The sequence below is a fragment of the Betta splendens genome, chromosome 6 (assembly GCF_900634795.4).
Source record: "Betta splendens chromosome 6, fBetSpl5.4, whole genome shotgun sequence".
Classification (NCBI taxonomy): domain Eukaryota; kingdom Metazoa; phylum Chordata; class Actinopteri; order Anabantiformes; family Osphronemidae; genus Betta; species Betta splendens.
The window spans coordinates 1,721,758-1,738,052 of record NC_040886.2 but is presented as its reverse complement, the minus strand read 5'-3'; the positions used below and the strand labels follow the sequence as shown (position 1 = coordinate 1,738,052).

General features: G+C 40.8%; 1 protein-coding gene across 2 annotated transcripts; it reads left to right on the top strand.

The window, feature by feature from the left end:
* The first annotated feature begins 202 nt into the window (after nt 1-202).
* Nucleotides 203-15,113, top strand: sf3b3 (splicing factor 3b, subunit 3). 2 transcript variants are annotated; one of them, XM_029154543.3, is made up of 27 exons: nt 203-363; nt 813-904; nt 1,033-1,188; nt 1,506-1,676; nt 2,214-2,386; nt 2,818-2,959; nt 3,337-3,449; nt 3,675-3,812; nt 4,089-4,192; nt 4,353-4,518; nt 4,598-4,693; nt 5,501-5,573; nt 5,823-5,974; nt 6,085-6,240; nt 7,032-7,187; nt 7,583-7,726; nt 7,896-8,018; nt 8,244-8,398; nt 8,650-8,824; nt 9,636-9,841; nt 10,259-10,415; nt 11,318-11,443; nt 11,630-11,842; nt 11,944-12,042; nt 13,494-13,637; nt 13,718-13,822; nt 13,946-15,113. In XM_029154543.3, exons 2-27 carry the CDS (start codon nt 835-837, stop codon nt 14,084-14,086), a joined length of 3,654 nt encoding a protein of 1,217 aa, XP_029010376.1. In that variant the 5' UTR covers nt 203-363; nt 813-834; the 3' UTR covers nt 14,087-15,113. The 2 variants fall into 2 exon arrangements, with proteins under 2 accessions (XP_029010376.1, XP_029010377.1); XM_029154544.3 differs by having other exon boundaries at nt 221-363; nt 816-904.
* The last annotated feature ends 1,182 nt before the right edge of the window (nt 15,114-16,295 follow it).

Below are 16,295 nucleotides of genomic sequence, written 5' to 3'. Positions count from 1 at the left end.
AAGATTTTATATAAAGACTGTGTCACATTGCAATAAATGAAGTGCTTAACATAAAGTACTTAAATACTTAGTACTAAAGTACTAAATACTTTTACTTTGTATTGTATTATTTTAAACAGGACAAACGTTTTTTCGTAGTTTTCGTGGGCCTGGGAAGCTTAGATGTTTGTCGACATCTGCTGGATTCTAGGCGCTACTGCAAGAAGTCTCTCATTTCAGTCAGGCACTGTGTCGGCCACTTCACGCGACAGAGTTTGTGAGGAAGGACCCAAAAACGGCGGCTTGTCGTCGGCTTCCCGGAGTCTGTTTGTATACATGAAACTTTATCCAACTGAAATCAACGTCATCTTACTAAAAAACCCGGTAAATATCGTATTTTTCAAAAATATAGTTTGTCCACAATCAAGTGAGACGTGTATGCATATGTGTATAAATGAGCAAGATGCGAAAAGCATTGAAAGAAAATACAGGATGCGTCAGGTTAGAGTGACGCTTTGTATGAATGAGCTCGTAGTCCCGTCAGTTACGGATCATAATTTAGCTTTATATAGTTACTTTGAGGAACATCAGTAAAGGATAGTAATGTATGTCTAATGTATGTCTAATGTAGCATGCGTTAAATTATCAGACGCGTTCGTCTACTAAGCTAACAGGCTAACGTTGCAGCAGACGTTTACCTGATGTGGTTTGCATTTGTTTTGATGAAGTATTAGTTTTGAGAGCAAATTGTTATTTCTAACGCCGTTCACTGCTGGTTCCCTGCCTCCCTCTGCACTTCTGAGCCGGGCTAATCGCACCGTTTGCTTCCCCAGAAGAACCCGCTGAGACGGAACCATGTTTCTGTACAACATAACACTGCAGCGTGCCACTGGCATCACCCATGCGATCCATGGAAACTTCTCAGGTAACTCTACTGCCATTGGTTTAGTGTTTACTTTCTGCTCGCTTCATGTGTGTCAGTGTAATTCAACCCAATCTGACACAAAACACGCTGAGACAAGTGCTGACACAAGATGTTTCTGTTTTTCATAGGAACCAAGATGCAGGAAATTGTTGTTTCTAGGGGAAAGATCCTAGAATTATTGCGACCAGATGCCAACACAGGAAAGGTGCACACTCTGCTCACAGTAGAGGTGTTTGGCATCGTCAGATCTCTCATGGCTTTCAGACTTACTGGAGGAACCAAAGGTATGTACAGGTGCTGGTCAAGGTGATTTATTTCACCAGTTCTATTCAAAAAGCAGAGCTTGTATATTATATGAATTCATTACACACAGACCGTCATATTTCAAATGTTTCTTTCTTTAATTGTGGTGATTATAACTGAAAACTAATCAGCACCTGTAATCAAGATTTATGGATGTGTTTGAGTGTAAACCTCGAAAGTGTTTATTACATTGTCTTGGCTGATTGAATATCCAAGCCCAGTGTCACTTGTTTATGGGTGGAGTGTATTTATGTCTTTTTGCTGTACAACCTTTTTTACTGGGCTTTTATTTTTGCAGATTACATTGTTGTTGGAAGTGACAGCGGTCGGATTGTCATCTTGGAATATCATCCTTCAAAAAACATGTTTGAAAAGATCCACCAAGAAACATTTGGAAAGAGTGGCTGCCGCCGCATCGTCCCTGGGCAGTTCCTAGCCGTTGACCCCAAAGGCAGAGCTGTTATGATAGGTAGAGTGTAGAATTTTAAGTACTGTAATTTCCGGGCTAAAAAGTGCACCCAAATTTAAGCCGTACCCATTAGATAAAAAAAAAAAAATCATATAGGCCGCACTTGTCTATAAGAGGCAGGTGTCCACGTCATAAAGTGAGATATTTATGCAGAAAGATGATATAAAGAAAGATTTATGTAACTTTTAAATAAATACAGTAATTGTTTTTTCCTCAGAGGACTAAAAACAAGTAAAACAATAATTAAGTAGAGCCGCGTATCACAAAAGTAATTTACCACTATCTACCGCTGCCTTCTGCATTAAAACCACTAAAGTCGTCGTCTTCACTATCAGAATTAAATGGCCTCACAATTACTTCATCACACAGTTTCTCTCTTTCTTTTGCTGTTTCGTTTACTTTTTCCTCATATTGGAGGGAACTACTGCTGCTTTAAGTACAATATAAAACAGTGTTCTCAAACGTTTGTGTAGACCAAGTGTGAAAAGTGAAAGTGAATGTTTACATTTTGTTGCATTTTGCCTTTCCCTTTCATAGGAGCAATAGAGAAACAGAAGCTGGTGTATATCCTGAACAGAGACGCAGCTGCAAGACTGACCATCTCTTCTCCATTGGAAGCACATAAAGCAAACACACTGGTGTACCATGTTGTTGGAGTAGATGTTGGCTTTGAAAATCCAATGTTTGCCTGCTTAGAGATGGACTATGAGGTAAGGTCGCAGAAGCTCAATATTAAAGCTTTAAAATGTGCAGTAACATTTTGGCTCACGCGTGTCTTTCTGTAGATGTGATGAGTTTGTCATGTCTCTTCTCTGACTACCACTGAAGAGAGATTTAACTTTCTGATCTCAGCATGACTTGAATGTTAATCTTGAGCCATTGGTGAGCCAGACTGATATCTTATAATAATTGGCAGCTGTTTCAAGCAGGAGGCAGCTGCAGTAGCATTTAGCGTACAGTTTTTGGTAAAGGTCTGTTGTGTAACTGGTGTTGATGTTTTTGTCTTTTAAAATTTGAGGAGTGTATAAATAATCTAATAATTAGTCTATTCGTTTCAGCCCTTTTGGTAGTTTTATTCTGTTCACTTTAAAATAAACACAATCAGCGCCTGATCACACATTTTGGTTGTTGCTTTTTCCAGGAAGCTGACAACGACCCAACAGGAGAAGCTGCTGCCAACACGCAACAAACCCTCACGTTTTATGAACTGGACCTAGGATTAAATCACGTTGTCCGCAAATACAGTGAAGCTTTAGAAGAGCATGGAAATTTCCTTATCACTGGTAAGTACTTGGGTGGTTGCACTGCAGCTTTGTTCAGAGTTTGAACAGCTTTACAAGGCTGCATTGGTAGTTGGATGTGAAGAACACAATCTATGCAGATAAAGTCATGTTTGGTTACTGAGAAACTTTCTAGAAATATGTTGTTTGCACTGTCTCAGAACAAATTGTACACACAAGCATGTTAGACGTGATGAGTTTGTCATGTCTCTTCTCTGATTATCACTGAAGAAAGACTACACCTCTGATCTCAGCATGAGTTTTTTTCTGACACAAATCTCACAATCTAAAGCAAATTAAAGTCTACAGAGGAAGTTGTCTACAGTATATTAATTTCTGATCCAATTTGTTTGTTCACTTAAAATCTGCTGTTGTTTCAGTACCTGGGGGTTCTGATGGTCCCAGTGGAGTTTTGATCTGTTCGGAAAATTACATCACTTACAAAAACTTTGGAGACCAGCCTGATATCCGCTGTCCCATCCCTCGACGCAGGGTGGGTCCCAACACAGAAATACACCATGAACAAATCTGACACCCACTTATCATACACTTTCTGGTGTCTGTTAGCACAGTATACTTTAATCTGTTGTAATATACTGTGAAATTGTTTTTTTATATTGAGATTACTTCTATTCTACTTTTATTTGTTTATACTCCTAGAGATTTATTTATTTATTTATATTCTTTTCCCACCTCATTTTGTCAACGTTTCTTACAGAATGACCTGGATGACCCTGAGCGTGGGATGATATTTGTCTGTTCAGCCACCCACAAGACCAAGTCAATGTTCTTCTTTCTTGCCCAGACTGAACAGGGAGACATTTTTAAGGTTACTCTGGAAACCGATGAAGAAATGGTGAGCAGAAGTGGAGGAATTATATATTCCATTAATTTATTTAATATAAGCAAATTGTTTTATCTTTACATGTTGATTGAGATAAAATAACTCGTTAGGTCCGACTTCACCAATAATAAATAATATCCAGCATATACATTAAATGCACATAATATACAATGTACATTTAATGTGTAATGCATTTACAATCATTTGTTTGCTTTACATATATATTACTACACATTTTAAGTAAGTAAGTAAATGTGTAAGTTAAAATGTGTTTGTGTTATTTTGTAGGTCACAGAAATCAGGCTAAAGTACTTTGACACGATTCCGGTGGCGACAGCCATGTGTGTCCTGAAGACTGGCTTCCTCTTTGTTTCTTCAGAGTTTGGGAACCAGTAAGTCTCAGGCTCTACATCCTTTTGTGCATTACTTACCCTCTTGTTTTTGCTTACTGACGTTACTTAAACTGAGTTCACAAAATTGTCCCCACTGATTTAAATGTTTGTTAGAACTTTTTCTCTAAACCTTCTTCACTGTGTGAATGTGTTTTTTTAGTTATCTTTACCAAATTGCCCATTTGGGTGATGATGACGAAGAGCCAGAATTTTCCTCTGCAATGCCACTGGAAGAGGGAGACACGTTCTTTTTTCAGCCCCGCCCCCTAAAAAACCTGGTGCTTGTAGATGAACAGGAGAGTTTATCTCCCATCATGTCCTGTCAGGTTAGTGCATGTGTGTCTTTGTGTCTGATCAATGCCTAGATGCTTCCTCCCACACACAGTGTCTGCCTGTTTTTGACAGATTGCTGATTTGGCCAATGAAGACACACCACAGCTATATGTGGCCTGTGGACGAGGACCTAGGTCTACTCTGAGGGTCCTTAGACATGGACTGGAGGTATGCACACAATATTATAAGCATAGGTGTACACAAACACTACTTAAATAAAATTGCTGAGTGTGTATCATTGTTGAACTGAGATAATCTGCCAAGAGGAATTCACACAGAGGCAGCAATATACATTGCATTAAATTACACATCCTAGATCTGAATGAATGAAATTATTCTTATTAAATACTCAAATAGTTTAATGTGCTGAAAACAAGATATCACAAACAATTACCAATGTAAATCAAATTTATTAACTCATGGAGGTCTGTATTTGGAGTCACACTCAAAAGTGGAAGTTGAAGTGGAAAACCACAAGGTTCTGACAGGGAGTCTGAGGATCTCCCCTGGGTACCTAATGGCAGTCAGGCTGCCTCTGGCGAGCACATAGAGGGCTGTGCGTCCCTCCACAGAAATGCCACCCCACACCATTACTGACCCACTGTCAAACCGGTCATGCTGGAGAGTGTTACAGGCAGCAGGACGTTCTCCACAGCGTCTCCAGACTTTGTCACGTCTGCCACATGCTCAGTGTGAACCTGCCTTCATCTGTGAAGGGCACCAGTGGCCAATTTGCAGATCTTGTTCTCTGGCTAATACCTTGCACGGTGTTGGGCTGTAAGCACAACCCCCACCTGTGGACGTCGCGCCCTCATACCTCCCCCATGGAGTCTGTTTCCGTTTGAGCGGGCATGTGCACGTTTGTGACCTGCTGGAGGCGGTTCTGCAGGGCGGTTGTCTGTTCCATCTGCACAACAGCAAGTGAAATTCGTCGTGGTAAAAGGTTTTTGTGTTTTCTTTCTTTGTTTCTCCCAGGTGTCAGAGATGGCTGTGTCAGAACTGCCCGGTAATCCCAATGCTGTGTGGACAGTCCGCAGACACGTTGACGGTATCCCTTATCTTGATTTAAATGTTTTGTTGTGTACATTTTGCATGTTAAAGTTACATTTAAATGTTTTAGGTAAAGCAAAGGCGTCGCATTGATTGTATCAGTCCTTCAATGACATTCTCTATTTAGAATCATACAAACTGCATTATGAAAGTTTGGCTTGTATGGATCAGTTGGACTGACTAGGAGGGATTATTCATGGTGACATCCTTGTGTTCTTTTTTCTTTGTATCTTGTATTTTTATTTAGATGAGTTTGATGCCTACATCATCGTGTCCTTCGTCAATGCTACTCTGGTACTGTCCATCGGGGAAACTGTGGAAGAAGTGACGGATTCAGGATTTTTGGGAACAACTCCCACTCTCTCCTGCTCTCTGCTTGGTGAGGATGCCCTGGTTCAGGTGAGGCAAATTTGTTTTTGATTACACCTTTTATATTCATGTCACAGTTATTGTTTGTATAAAAACAACAACACTGGCTTTAATGTTGCCCTCGAATCGTCTGTATACAGGTGTATCCAGACGGCATCCGTCATATCCGAGCAGACAAGCGTGTGAATGAGTGGAAGACGCCTGGTAAAAAAACGATTGTTCGCTGTGCTGTGAACCAGCGGCAGGTTGTTATTGCCCTCACTGGAGGGGAGCTGGTCTACTTTGAAATGGACCCGGTAAGACAGATGATTTGATGTGCTTTTGTAATTTGCTGTAGACTGGTGGTTATTTTGTACTGGAACGTTATAGAATTTATCAAAGAGCATTTTGTAAGAGACTTGTTACCCTCAGTTGTCATGACTGCAATGTTTAATGTAGTCATCTGGTACACTGGAAGTAACAAACATTCATATCATTCAACTAGGGCTGGAACAATGAATCGATGTAAAAAGATAGTTTGTTACTTAACTCGCAAGTGTCATCTGGTTGTGCAATCTTCTTGCTCACTACATGTTAATTACCGCCACCACCATAGACCATCTCAACTTACTAACGATGCAGACACTAAATGTAAAAGCAGCATTAAAATATGACTCCATGTTTTATTGGTTTTAATAATAGTAACAATAATTGAATAACAGTAATTTAGATGAACACTTGATTTTCACCTTCTAAAGTGGTGCCTCATTTGGCTCAGCAATTGAGGTATCTGGAAGATTTGTTTTTGAGTCAGTGGGCAGCCACAATGTAGCGTCCGGGGAGCTAATACGAAGTGTCTTACTTAAAGCCATACTTGGTGCTCTGGTGGGCTTGAATCTGGAACCTTCTGCTCCCCAAACCAGTGCCCTACCAATTGAGCTACCAAGTCAACAAGTTTCATCAGATTAATTGATTAGCAAAGCAATCGGTAGTTGCAGCCTTACTGTGAGTAGTTATTAAATCATCTGTCGCCTAAGTAAACACACTCAGCATTAGTTCATATAGCCTTCTTAGTACCTGTTTGCTTTCTTCTTTCAACTGCCTCTAGTCTGGTCAGCTGAACGAGTACACAGAGCGGAAGGAGATGTCTGCAGACGTGGTGTGTATGAGTTTGGCTAATGTTCCACCTGGCGAGCAGCGCTCCCGTTTTCTGGCCGTGGGACTTGTTGATAACACCGTCCGAATCATCTCCCTGGACCCATCGGTATGAGGAAACAATCGTGCCACATGTCATCTGTCTCTGAGACATCGTTCGGTTATCATGTTGACAGTGTTATACAAGTGTGTTAAGTAGTGCTGTAATTAATATAAGCAAATACATTTTTATTATCTATACTTTGAAATGCTGGCGTAAAACTGTAAAAGAAATAATTTATGCATGTGAACTCCAATTAGGACAAAATACATTTTTGGTATTATTTAGTGCTGCAGAGATTAATGAATGTTTAAATATGAGCCAGTTTCCTGAAGGCTTTTGAGTAGTTTAAAAAGTCTGACAGGGGTAATAATAATAGGTTTAGTCACTCAGCTTTAATGAAAGCTGGTGTCCTGTATGCCCTGCCTTGGAGGGAGAAAATAATTTTCACTTTTTGTGTTCAGGACTGCCTACAGCCTCTCAGTATGCAGGCCCTACCTGCCCAGCCAGAGAGTCTGTGTATTGTTGAGATGGGAGGGGTTGAGAAACAAGATGAACTTGGCGAAAAGGGAACTATCGGCTTTCTTTACCTCAACATAGGATTGCAGGTAATATTTCAAATGAATTTAGTTCATTCTAGATATGAATACTTCTTTAATTGTAATAATCTAGCACCAGTTGTTTAACAATGTACAAATAAACAATAATTCTATGTTATTGTGATGTAGCTTTTGATCATGCTACTCTGTAACCTGCGTGTTTGATCATCTTTCTCAGAACGGTGTGCTGCTGAGAACTGTTTTGGATCCAGTGACAGGTGACCTGTCAGATACCAGAACACGCTACCTGGGTTCCCGACCTGTCAAACTTTTCAGAGTTAGGATGCAGGGACAGGAAGCTGTAAGAGACTTAGACATTTACATATAATCTGTACATGTAAGAAAAGAATATGCTGATCCTCTGTGTGTGTTGTCATCTTTGTACGAGCCAAAATAACTGTACTCTTTTGTAATTACACCAAAGTAAAATTGGAACCTGATGTTTGTATCACCTTTTAACCTGTGAGGATTTGTAGTACATTTTTATACCTCATTAACTGTAGATATACTCTGTTGTGATTGACAGGTGTTGGCCATGTCCAGCCGATCCTGGCTCAGCTATTCATACCAATCTCGCTTTCATCTGACCCCTCTGTCATACGAGACCCTGGAGTATGCCTCTGGCTTTGCCTCTGAGCAGTGTCCAGAAGGTATAGTGGCAATCTCCACTAACACATTGAGGTATGGATGCGCACACACTGCTACTCTTGTTTGTCTTCTGAAAGTGGCACAAACCTGCTACCTGTAAAAGCATTAAAGGTGATCTGCTACTAGGTCCTAAAGTACAATCAATGTCAAAAATGTGATTTTTAGTAGCAAAGTATATTCAAAGACGTAGTGTCAGGACAGCTCATTTCCTCAGTTCTGCTCTGTACCTCTAAAAATTATTCTTATGTTTTTCTTAATGTTCCTCTTCTCATTCTGTGTGGCAGAATCTTGGCTTTGGAGAAATTAGGAGCAGTCTTCAACCAGGTGGCTTTTCCCCTGCAATATACTCCCAGGAAATTTGTAATCCACCCAGAAACCAACAACCTGATTTTAATTGAGACTGACCACAATGCCTACACTGAGGCGACTAAAGCGCAGAGGAAGCAACAGATGGCTGAGGTGAGCATGAGTGGAATGATGTGTTCAGTGGGATGTTCAGGTCAGACCTAAAAAAAATTATTTGTAACAGACGCTTTGCTTTATGTAATAGAAAAAGCCTTTCATAGTTCTGCTCATCTTTTGTGCAGCCAGTCCACACAGAACAGCTGGCCCATTTAGAGACCACACAACATCAAGACACAGCAAAGTCAAGTCCTGTGTAGTATTGTATTGTTTCACACATTGATTGTATTCAGAGAAGGGGTCAGCAGTTAGGATGGGCTAAAAGCCAGGTTTGAGTTTTATACAACACTATTCAATGTGGTATTTACACAAACTAACAGAAACATTGCGGTTTCATTTATTCTTGGGTGTTTTATTTTAAAGATTTTAGCTGAAAATAAATTTTGTGGATTTATGAATGTGTTTTGTTTGTTCTGTTGGCTGCTGGTCTCTGTGGTACTTGAGGTGCACTAAAGAAAACACTTGAAAATAACGGTGGACAAAAGAATGTCTTTTATGTCTTCCTCATCTCAGACAAGAAGTAGTCATTAGCCAGGTCATGAGAACTCTAATGCCCGAGTGATCTCAGAATAGCCTAACGATCATGTAGGACCATGTTAATACGTTGTCAGGAAGTGACCTTTCATTCAGTTAGTGGTCAACAATCCAAGGAGCACATAATTACCAAAGTAATTTAATGTGGAATATAAATATAAAAAGTAAAGTGGAGTACAGTGAAAGCTAGCATCTAGATTGAAGACTACATACAAAAGTTAACAAGCTCAGATCGGTAAGGGGTTACTCAGAGTTGTTGCTGTCGTCCCTGCAGGAAATGGTGGAAGCTGCTGGCGAGGATGAAAGAGAACTGGCTGCTGAGATGGCCGCTGCATTCCTCAATGAGAATCTCCCTGAAGCCATTTTCGGTTCTCCTAAAGCTGGAGCAGGACAGTGGGCATCACTGGTTCGTCTCATCAACCCCATACAGGGTTCGACTCTGGACCAGGTGCAGCTGGAACAGAATGAAGCTGCGTTCAGGTGAGTAGCATTGATTCCTGAACTCAGACAGGGTGGCAGGAAATGGAGTGTCTGTTTAATACATGGTGGTGTTTGTTGAGCTGCAACACGGCTGCTTTAAAAAAATAAAAAATACAGCAGCATACCAGAAAAGTCACTGATCACTATCTTCATCTTTGTCCTGTGCATTACAACAATTACCACCGTCAAACTTTGTCACACACTTTGTCTTTCTTTTGTTCTCCCTCTTAGTCGTGATTCACCCATATTTATGATGTAAAGATAGCAGAGAATTCCGTCTAACCAGACGTCAGACGGGATTTAAGTGGTCTGATGTGCCTAGAAAAATTAAACAGGTTTTGTTTTCATTAAGCATGACTCTGCAATTTGTATTTAATGTAATTTATGTTGCTCTTTCTTGTTTTTGATGTTTTCCAGTGTTGCAGTGTGTCGCTTCACTAATACAGGAGATGATTGGTACGTCTTGGTGGGCGTTGCCCGAGACATGATCCTTAATCCTAGATCAGTGGGCGGAGGTTTCATCTATACCTACAGACTCGTTGGTGGAGGGGAGAAGCTGGAGTTTGTGCACAAGGTTAGTTTCCCTGAATGATGCATAGACATGGTGACAAAGGGTGATGCTGCTGCTATCTTGATTATGAACTGTTGATGTACAAGTAAGTGAGTGCCTGTGGCAACATAAACACACGCTGCAGCTGTTAACGCTGCTGCTGTCAGTAGGTGGTGCATCTTAGACTCTGAATGCAGGGCTGTTGTACACCTGTATCTGTTTTACTTTGACAGGTGGAGTGGAATCATATGGGAAATGACTGAAATGTGTATTAACAGTGTGTCATAGTTGGAGATGCTGTGGTTCTGTCCGGAACAACCCAGAGTTAAATTTTAATGATGGCAAACAGATGCTAACCCTAACGCACTGGTTTCTGGGCAATTCCACAGAACTTGAGGAGGGTGGAGGCCATCAGGCTAAAGCAGCCCACATACATTTGCTACCTGATGTGGATTAACATGGGGAAGTGAATCATTCACTTGCTTTGGACTGCATTGTCAGCCATTTCCTTCAAGGAATTTCCCAACCACTTAACCAGAGTTGATGTTTTAGATGAGTCTGTGTAGTCATGCACAGATGTTTACTCACCCTCACATACAAACATATAGGTAGTGATGCACGGATTATTGGCTACCACATTAAGTAGAGACTAATATCTTACTTATATATTATTACTCTTATTCTATATAAAGCAACATTTCAGACAGCAGCAGCAGTGATGATTTTTAACTTGTTGATTGTTGACATTCTGGATTTACACACCATTGTTATTTTACCCCCAGAGGGACTAAAGCGCTCTCTAGTGACCCTCAGCTTATCTCCTGCTTCTGTTTGGACAGGCTGTTTTAGTCTGTTCCTCCTAAAAGCTGCCAAAAATAATCGGATTAACTGTGGCTTATAGATTTTGTTTTTCTTTTGACTGGCAGACACCGGTAGAGGACGTGCCTCTGGCCATCGCTCCGTTCCAGGGACGAGCCCTTGTGGGTGTTGGAAAACTGCTAAGAATCTATGACCTAGGCAAAAAGAAGCTGCTTCGCAAGTGTGAGAACAAGGTAAAGTCATACATTTGAGCTGATGATGTAAAAATCAGTGCATCAAAAGTTACGGTTTTGTAGTAGTATGATTTGAGACCAACTGGTCATGATGTCATCTCTTGATTAAAAAGCTTAATTTGCTATTACAGTTTAAACCTAAGGCCATTTTACACACGCTTTAACTTTGCTTGATTGGTCCTCCAGCACGTTCCCAACCTAGTGACTGGCATCCACACCATTGGCCAGCGTGTGATCATATCGGACGTCCAGGAGAGTCTGTTCTGGGTGCGCTACCGACGCAACGAGAATCAGCTCATCATCTTTGCTGATGACACGTATCCCCGCTGGGTGACGACAGCCTGTCTGCTCGACTATGACACCATGGCCTCTGCTGACAAGTTTGGGAACATCAGCATTGTGAGTACTGCACTTTTTATATGGATCAAGCCCACAGTGGAATACATGTAAATGCAACATGTTGGAGCCCAATAGAGAAGCAATAATTGCTTTTGTTTTAGGTGCGTCTTCCTCCAAACACCAGTGATGATGTAGATGAGGACCCTACAGGGAACAAAGCATTATGGGACAGAGGCCTCCTAAATGGAGCATCACAGAAGGTACAATGGCTCATAGCAATGTTCCACTGTGCTACTGCCGCATTTTGCAGTTCTGTCATTTGCTGGACATCGTTTGCAGGCGATTGTAAATGGTACATTTTCTACATAATGGTACTGCATAATGGTAAAGCACACTGGTTTCACATTCACTCATTCTCACGCAAACACCTTCACACACCAGTGCCAGAGCTTTTATGCAGCTTATGCTGACACCGAGAAAACATGGGGTTCAGTGTTTTGTCCAATGATACTTCATCAATCATGGGATCACTGGTTAAATTCCTGGCTTCCTCAAGTCATGTGCTGAACGACGGCTGTACGTCTTAAACTACTGGCATTTTGTTTTTTTCCCAGCTTCAGGATTTCAAACTGCTATATAAAAAGGTTGCATCTTAAGAAAAAAGGTCAAACATATAGTTACATTGTGTTTCATCTTGGCACAACTGTTTCCACATAGGGACATAGTTGATGGAAGAAATGTACAACAATGTGGCCCTGCAGGTTTCTAACATTTTGGATTGCAGAACTCTGGCTTTGCGCCCTAATCTGCCTCCTTTCTCGCTCTGAACTGCAACCGCTAACACACATGCACATACACAAGCTGCATAGCACTGTCAACCACATGTTCAACCAACTCGCAACTGAGGCACACACAAAGCATCACTCATTCCATATTTAAATCCTGGTCAAAACTGTTTAGGTAGCAGATGAAAAGGGAAAGTCCCTTTAATTTAGACTGCAGCAGTTGGTCCCAGTTGTCTTTGTAACAGTGTTTGGCAGCTATTTCTAGTTTTGCCTATATTGATTGAGAATTTAGAGTTTATAAATGCACTGGGTTTGTTTTTAGATGTGGGTTTGGACGCAGGGATTCATCCTCATCCGAAGTTTTGCGAGATGATTGTATGAACTCAGCTTTCATACATGACTGGCTTTAAACTAGGTGAATTTAGTGCAATTTTTAGTGAGAGAGAGGGTAGTTTGTCATTTAATGAGTAACATTTGACAGTTAAAATCAAAGGTTTCTATGGTATGAGATTTTGGCACCAACTTGGCTTCTTTTTCTTTTCTGGTAAGCTGTGTTCCCTGCAGTGCAGTACCTGATGTTTATTTGGCCCTTTTCACTTTGTGTTCCAACATGTATGTGCATGCATGCGTGCTGACACAGGACAGACTTGGCATGTTTGCAGCGGTTTCTTTTTAGGTACCAATTCTGCACATGCCTGTGGGAGATGGTTAACGTCATTTATGGGAATCCAGAGTCATACATGTGCTGAATTCTTCAATCTCTACATTTGTCTTGCTGACTTTAAAGGGTTAGGCTGTCATTCCTAACCCTTTAAAGTCTAGTAGTTACTGTATTTGTGTGTCTTGCACTAAAGTGATCATATCTCACAGTCTAATAAATTGCCTCTAACAAAGCAAATAACCTTCTTTTTTCTGCCTTTGCTCAGGCTGAGGTAACGGTGAACTACCATGTAGGGGAAACCGTGTTATCGCTCCAGAAAACCACTCTGATCCCTGGAGGCTCAGAGTCGCTGGTCTACACCACTCTGTCCGGAGGCATTGGTATACTGGTCCCGTTCACCTCACATGAGGTACAAGTCATGAATCGTTAAAATCATGAATAGAGTTTGTCTTCCTGTTCGTCTTTTTCATTAAATCTTTCTTTTTCTAGGATCATGACTTCTTCCAGCATTTAGAGATGCATATGCGATCTGAGTTCCCTCCAATGTGTGGCAGAGACCATCTCAGCTTTAGATCTTACTACTTCCCAGTAAAGGTTGGACCTGTTTTTTTGTGGCTTCAGACCTGATGTCATCTCATCAAATGATCACTGCTGTCATTCCTGATCTAATCTCTTAACTGAAACATGGTTTCACATTTGTCTTTTCTTTTCTCCCAGAATGTGATAGATGGAGATCTGTGTGAGCAGTTTAACAGCATGGATCCTCACAAGCAGAAGAGTGTTGCAGAAGAACTGGACAGAACCCCACCTGAGGTGTCTAAGAAACTGGAGGACATTCGCACTCGCTACGCTTTCTAACGCTACACATCCACACAGCAAGAGGGGCAGAGACACACTCACCAGGACCATTCATACAGATACTCCTATTCATAACAAAACGACATGGATTACGGAAGATGTCGCATACATGTAATTTCCAGAAAACATGCTGAGTTATGATGCAGCTTGAATGCACCTTCACCAGCGCGTCTGTACGTCATCACCCACAGTTATGTGAACAGCGGGGCCATCTTTCCACCCGGTCACAACTTTATGATCGACTTACTGAGAAACTGTCGCACCTCCACAGAGCCAGTTAGCAAAACCACACGGCAACACATGAACACCGCTAATACGTTCCAAGAATTGTTCTCACACGAAGTTGTGAGCAGCGGCTAGACACAGTGATGTGTGATTTCTCTCTCACACACCTGCAAAATGAATTCACACGACTGCTTGAGCAATTTCGTTTGCTGTCATCTGTTGCCACAGGATGCACATAGTCAGTTTTTCTAAAGGCTGTCTTGCTTTCACAAGTTAAGCATATGTATTTCTATTTGATAATTTGATTCCACAAATCCTGGACACAACTGACATGAACTAAAATCTGCCACTGTAACAGGAGTGATGTTGTTTCTTCCATATTTGAGCTCAAAACAAACATGCTTTTTTTTATGCTGTGATGTTTTTTAATGTGTATTAATTACTTATTTTGTCATGATCCTAATACCACAAATCCACAAATTGTATGTTTCATGGGTTTGTAGTTGACAGTACTCGTTTTGCTTCTTTGTAACTGGGAACCGCGTTTAAGCTACGGCCACAGTTAAAAAACTGTTGCTATGATGTGGCTTTAGACGAGGGGTAAACTCAGACTACATGGGTAGGAGAATACTGAAGGTCTGCATTGGGTGTTGTTCTCCTCTGTCCTGTAAATTCCCAACCTCAGCCACAAGCACAGACATAGCATTCCTCAGTCGTCACTGGCCCTACGAGTTTGTGGGATGGGGGCAATGGTCCGTTTTTGTAAATAAAGCTTTTGGTTTTTTTTTTACTTGATAACTCAGTGTTTTGTGTGTTTTGTTCCCTCGGTGTGTGGACAATCATTACTCAGCCAAGAAAGTGTAGCTGTACCCGTCATGCTGTTGGAATGAGGAAACTACTAGGTGGGCTCTAATGGTTAATCATTGGCCTAAACTATTTTTATTTATCTCTGACTGTTTCTAAACATTACTAATTTTTAAATTTGATTTTATTTCTCCATATTTTCTGGTCAGATTAAATGTTTATTTTAGGTTTTAGGTAACAAATATTTAAAAAAAAAAAATCTATATTTAAAAATTGAAAATATATTTTTTAATTTCACTTTTTTCTTGATCTGACTCGATAACTCGATAATATACTTAATGTGATTTTCCGTTCTAACCTGGCAAGAAATATCAGTTTTTCTTGAGTGACATGCTTTGAAGTGTTTTTCCATGTCTTGTGCATTATGCCATCATTTCTCATTAACGCTGTAAAGTGAAAGACATGGTCTCCTTATGTGTTGTTCCCACAGACCAGCAGCATGTCTCCACCCGCAACAGCAGCTTTAACTTGTGTAGGGTCAGGAGGATAATGGGTTGACAGACAGAAGATAAACAGTCACTCTGTTACAACAAAGTGCTCTATCTGCTCCAGTGCTTCTGGATATGGGGTTGGTTTTGCCAGACTAAACTTTCCCACCTAAAACAATGGCTGTGTAGAGTTTTAAAGATCTATAATCACATGCAGGTTGTTAAAAATATGTGCAGGACAACAAAACGTGAAGTGCCTTGCGGTGAGTTTTATTTGGAGATTTTGCTCCTAATTTTAGAAGAAAAATGCGCAATGTTTGAAATGGAACGTTTTGGAGCTATGAAAGCGCTTGTCATGATGGAAATAACAGGGCTGGATGGAGTCAGAGTAGATAGTTTAGTCAGTGCAAAAAAAAAGGCTTCAGGTCATTGCCTTTTTTTGTCGAATTCATGGTTCCAGTCAGACTTTGTGTGTGTCAACATAAACCTCATCTATAATTTACACCCAAAAGCCTTACTTTCACTTTGTTTCCACTGCACATTGAGAGGGTGGCGCAGTGTGTAGCAGTGTCGCTTCACCGCAAGAAGGGCGTGGGTTCGACTCCCAAGTTTACATGTTCTCTCCATTTCTGCGTGGGTTCTCTGGCTTCCTCCTATGTTCCGAAGGCATGCGATTAGCTTAATTAGCTACA

Coding starts and splice junctions, on each gene's coding strand:
- sf3b3 (XM_029154543.3), top strand. CDS start 835: ATGTTTCTGTACAACATAACACTGCAGCGTGCCACTGGCATCACCCAT. Junction 3,813..4,088: donor TGGAAACCGATGAAGAAATG/GTGAGCAGAAGT, acceptor GTTATTTTGTAG/GTCACAGAAATCAGGCTAAA. Junction 6,241..7,031: donor TCTACTTTGAAATGGACCCG/GTAAGACAGATG, acceptor AACTGCCTCTAG/TCTGGTCAGCTGAACGAGTA.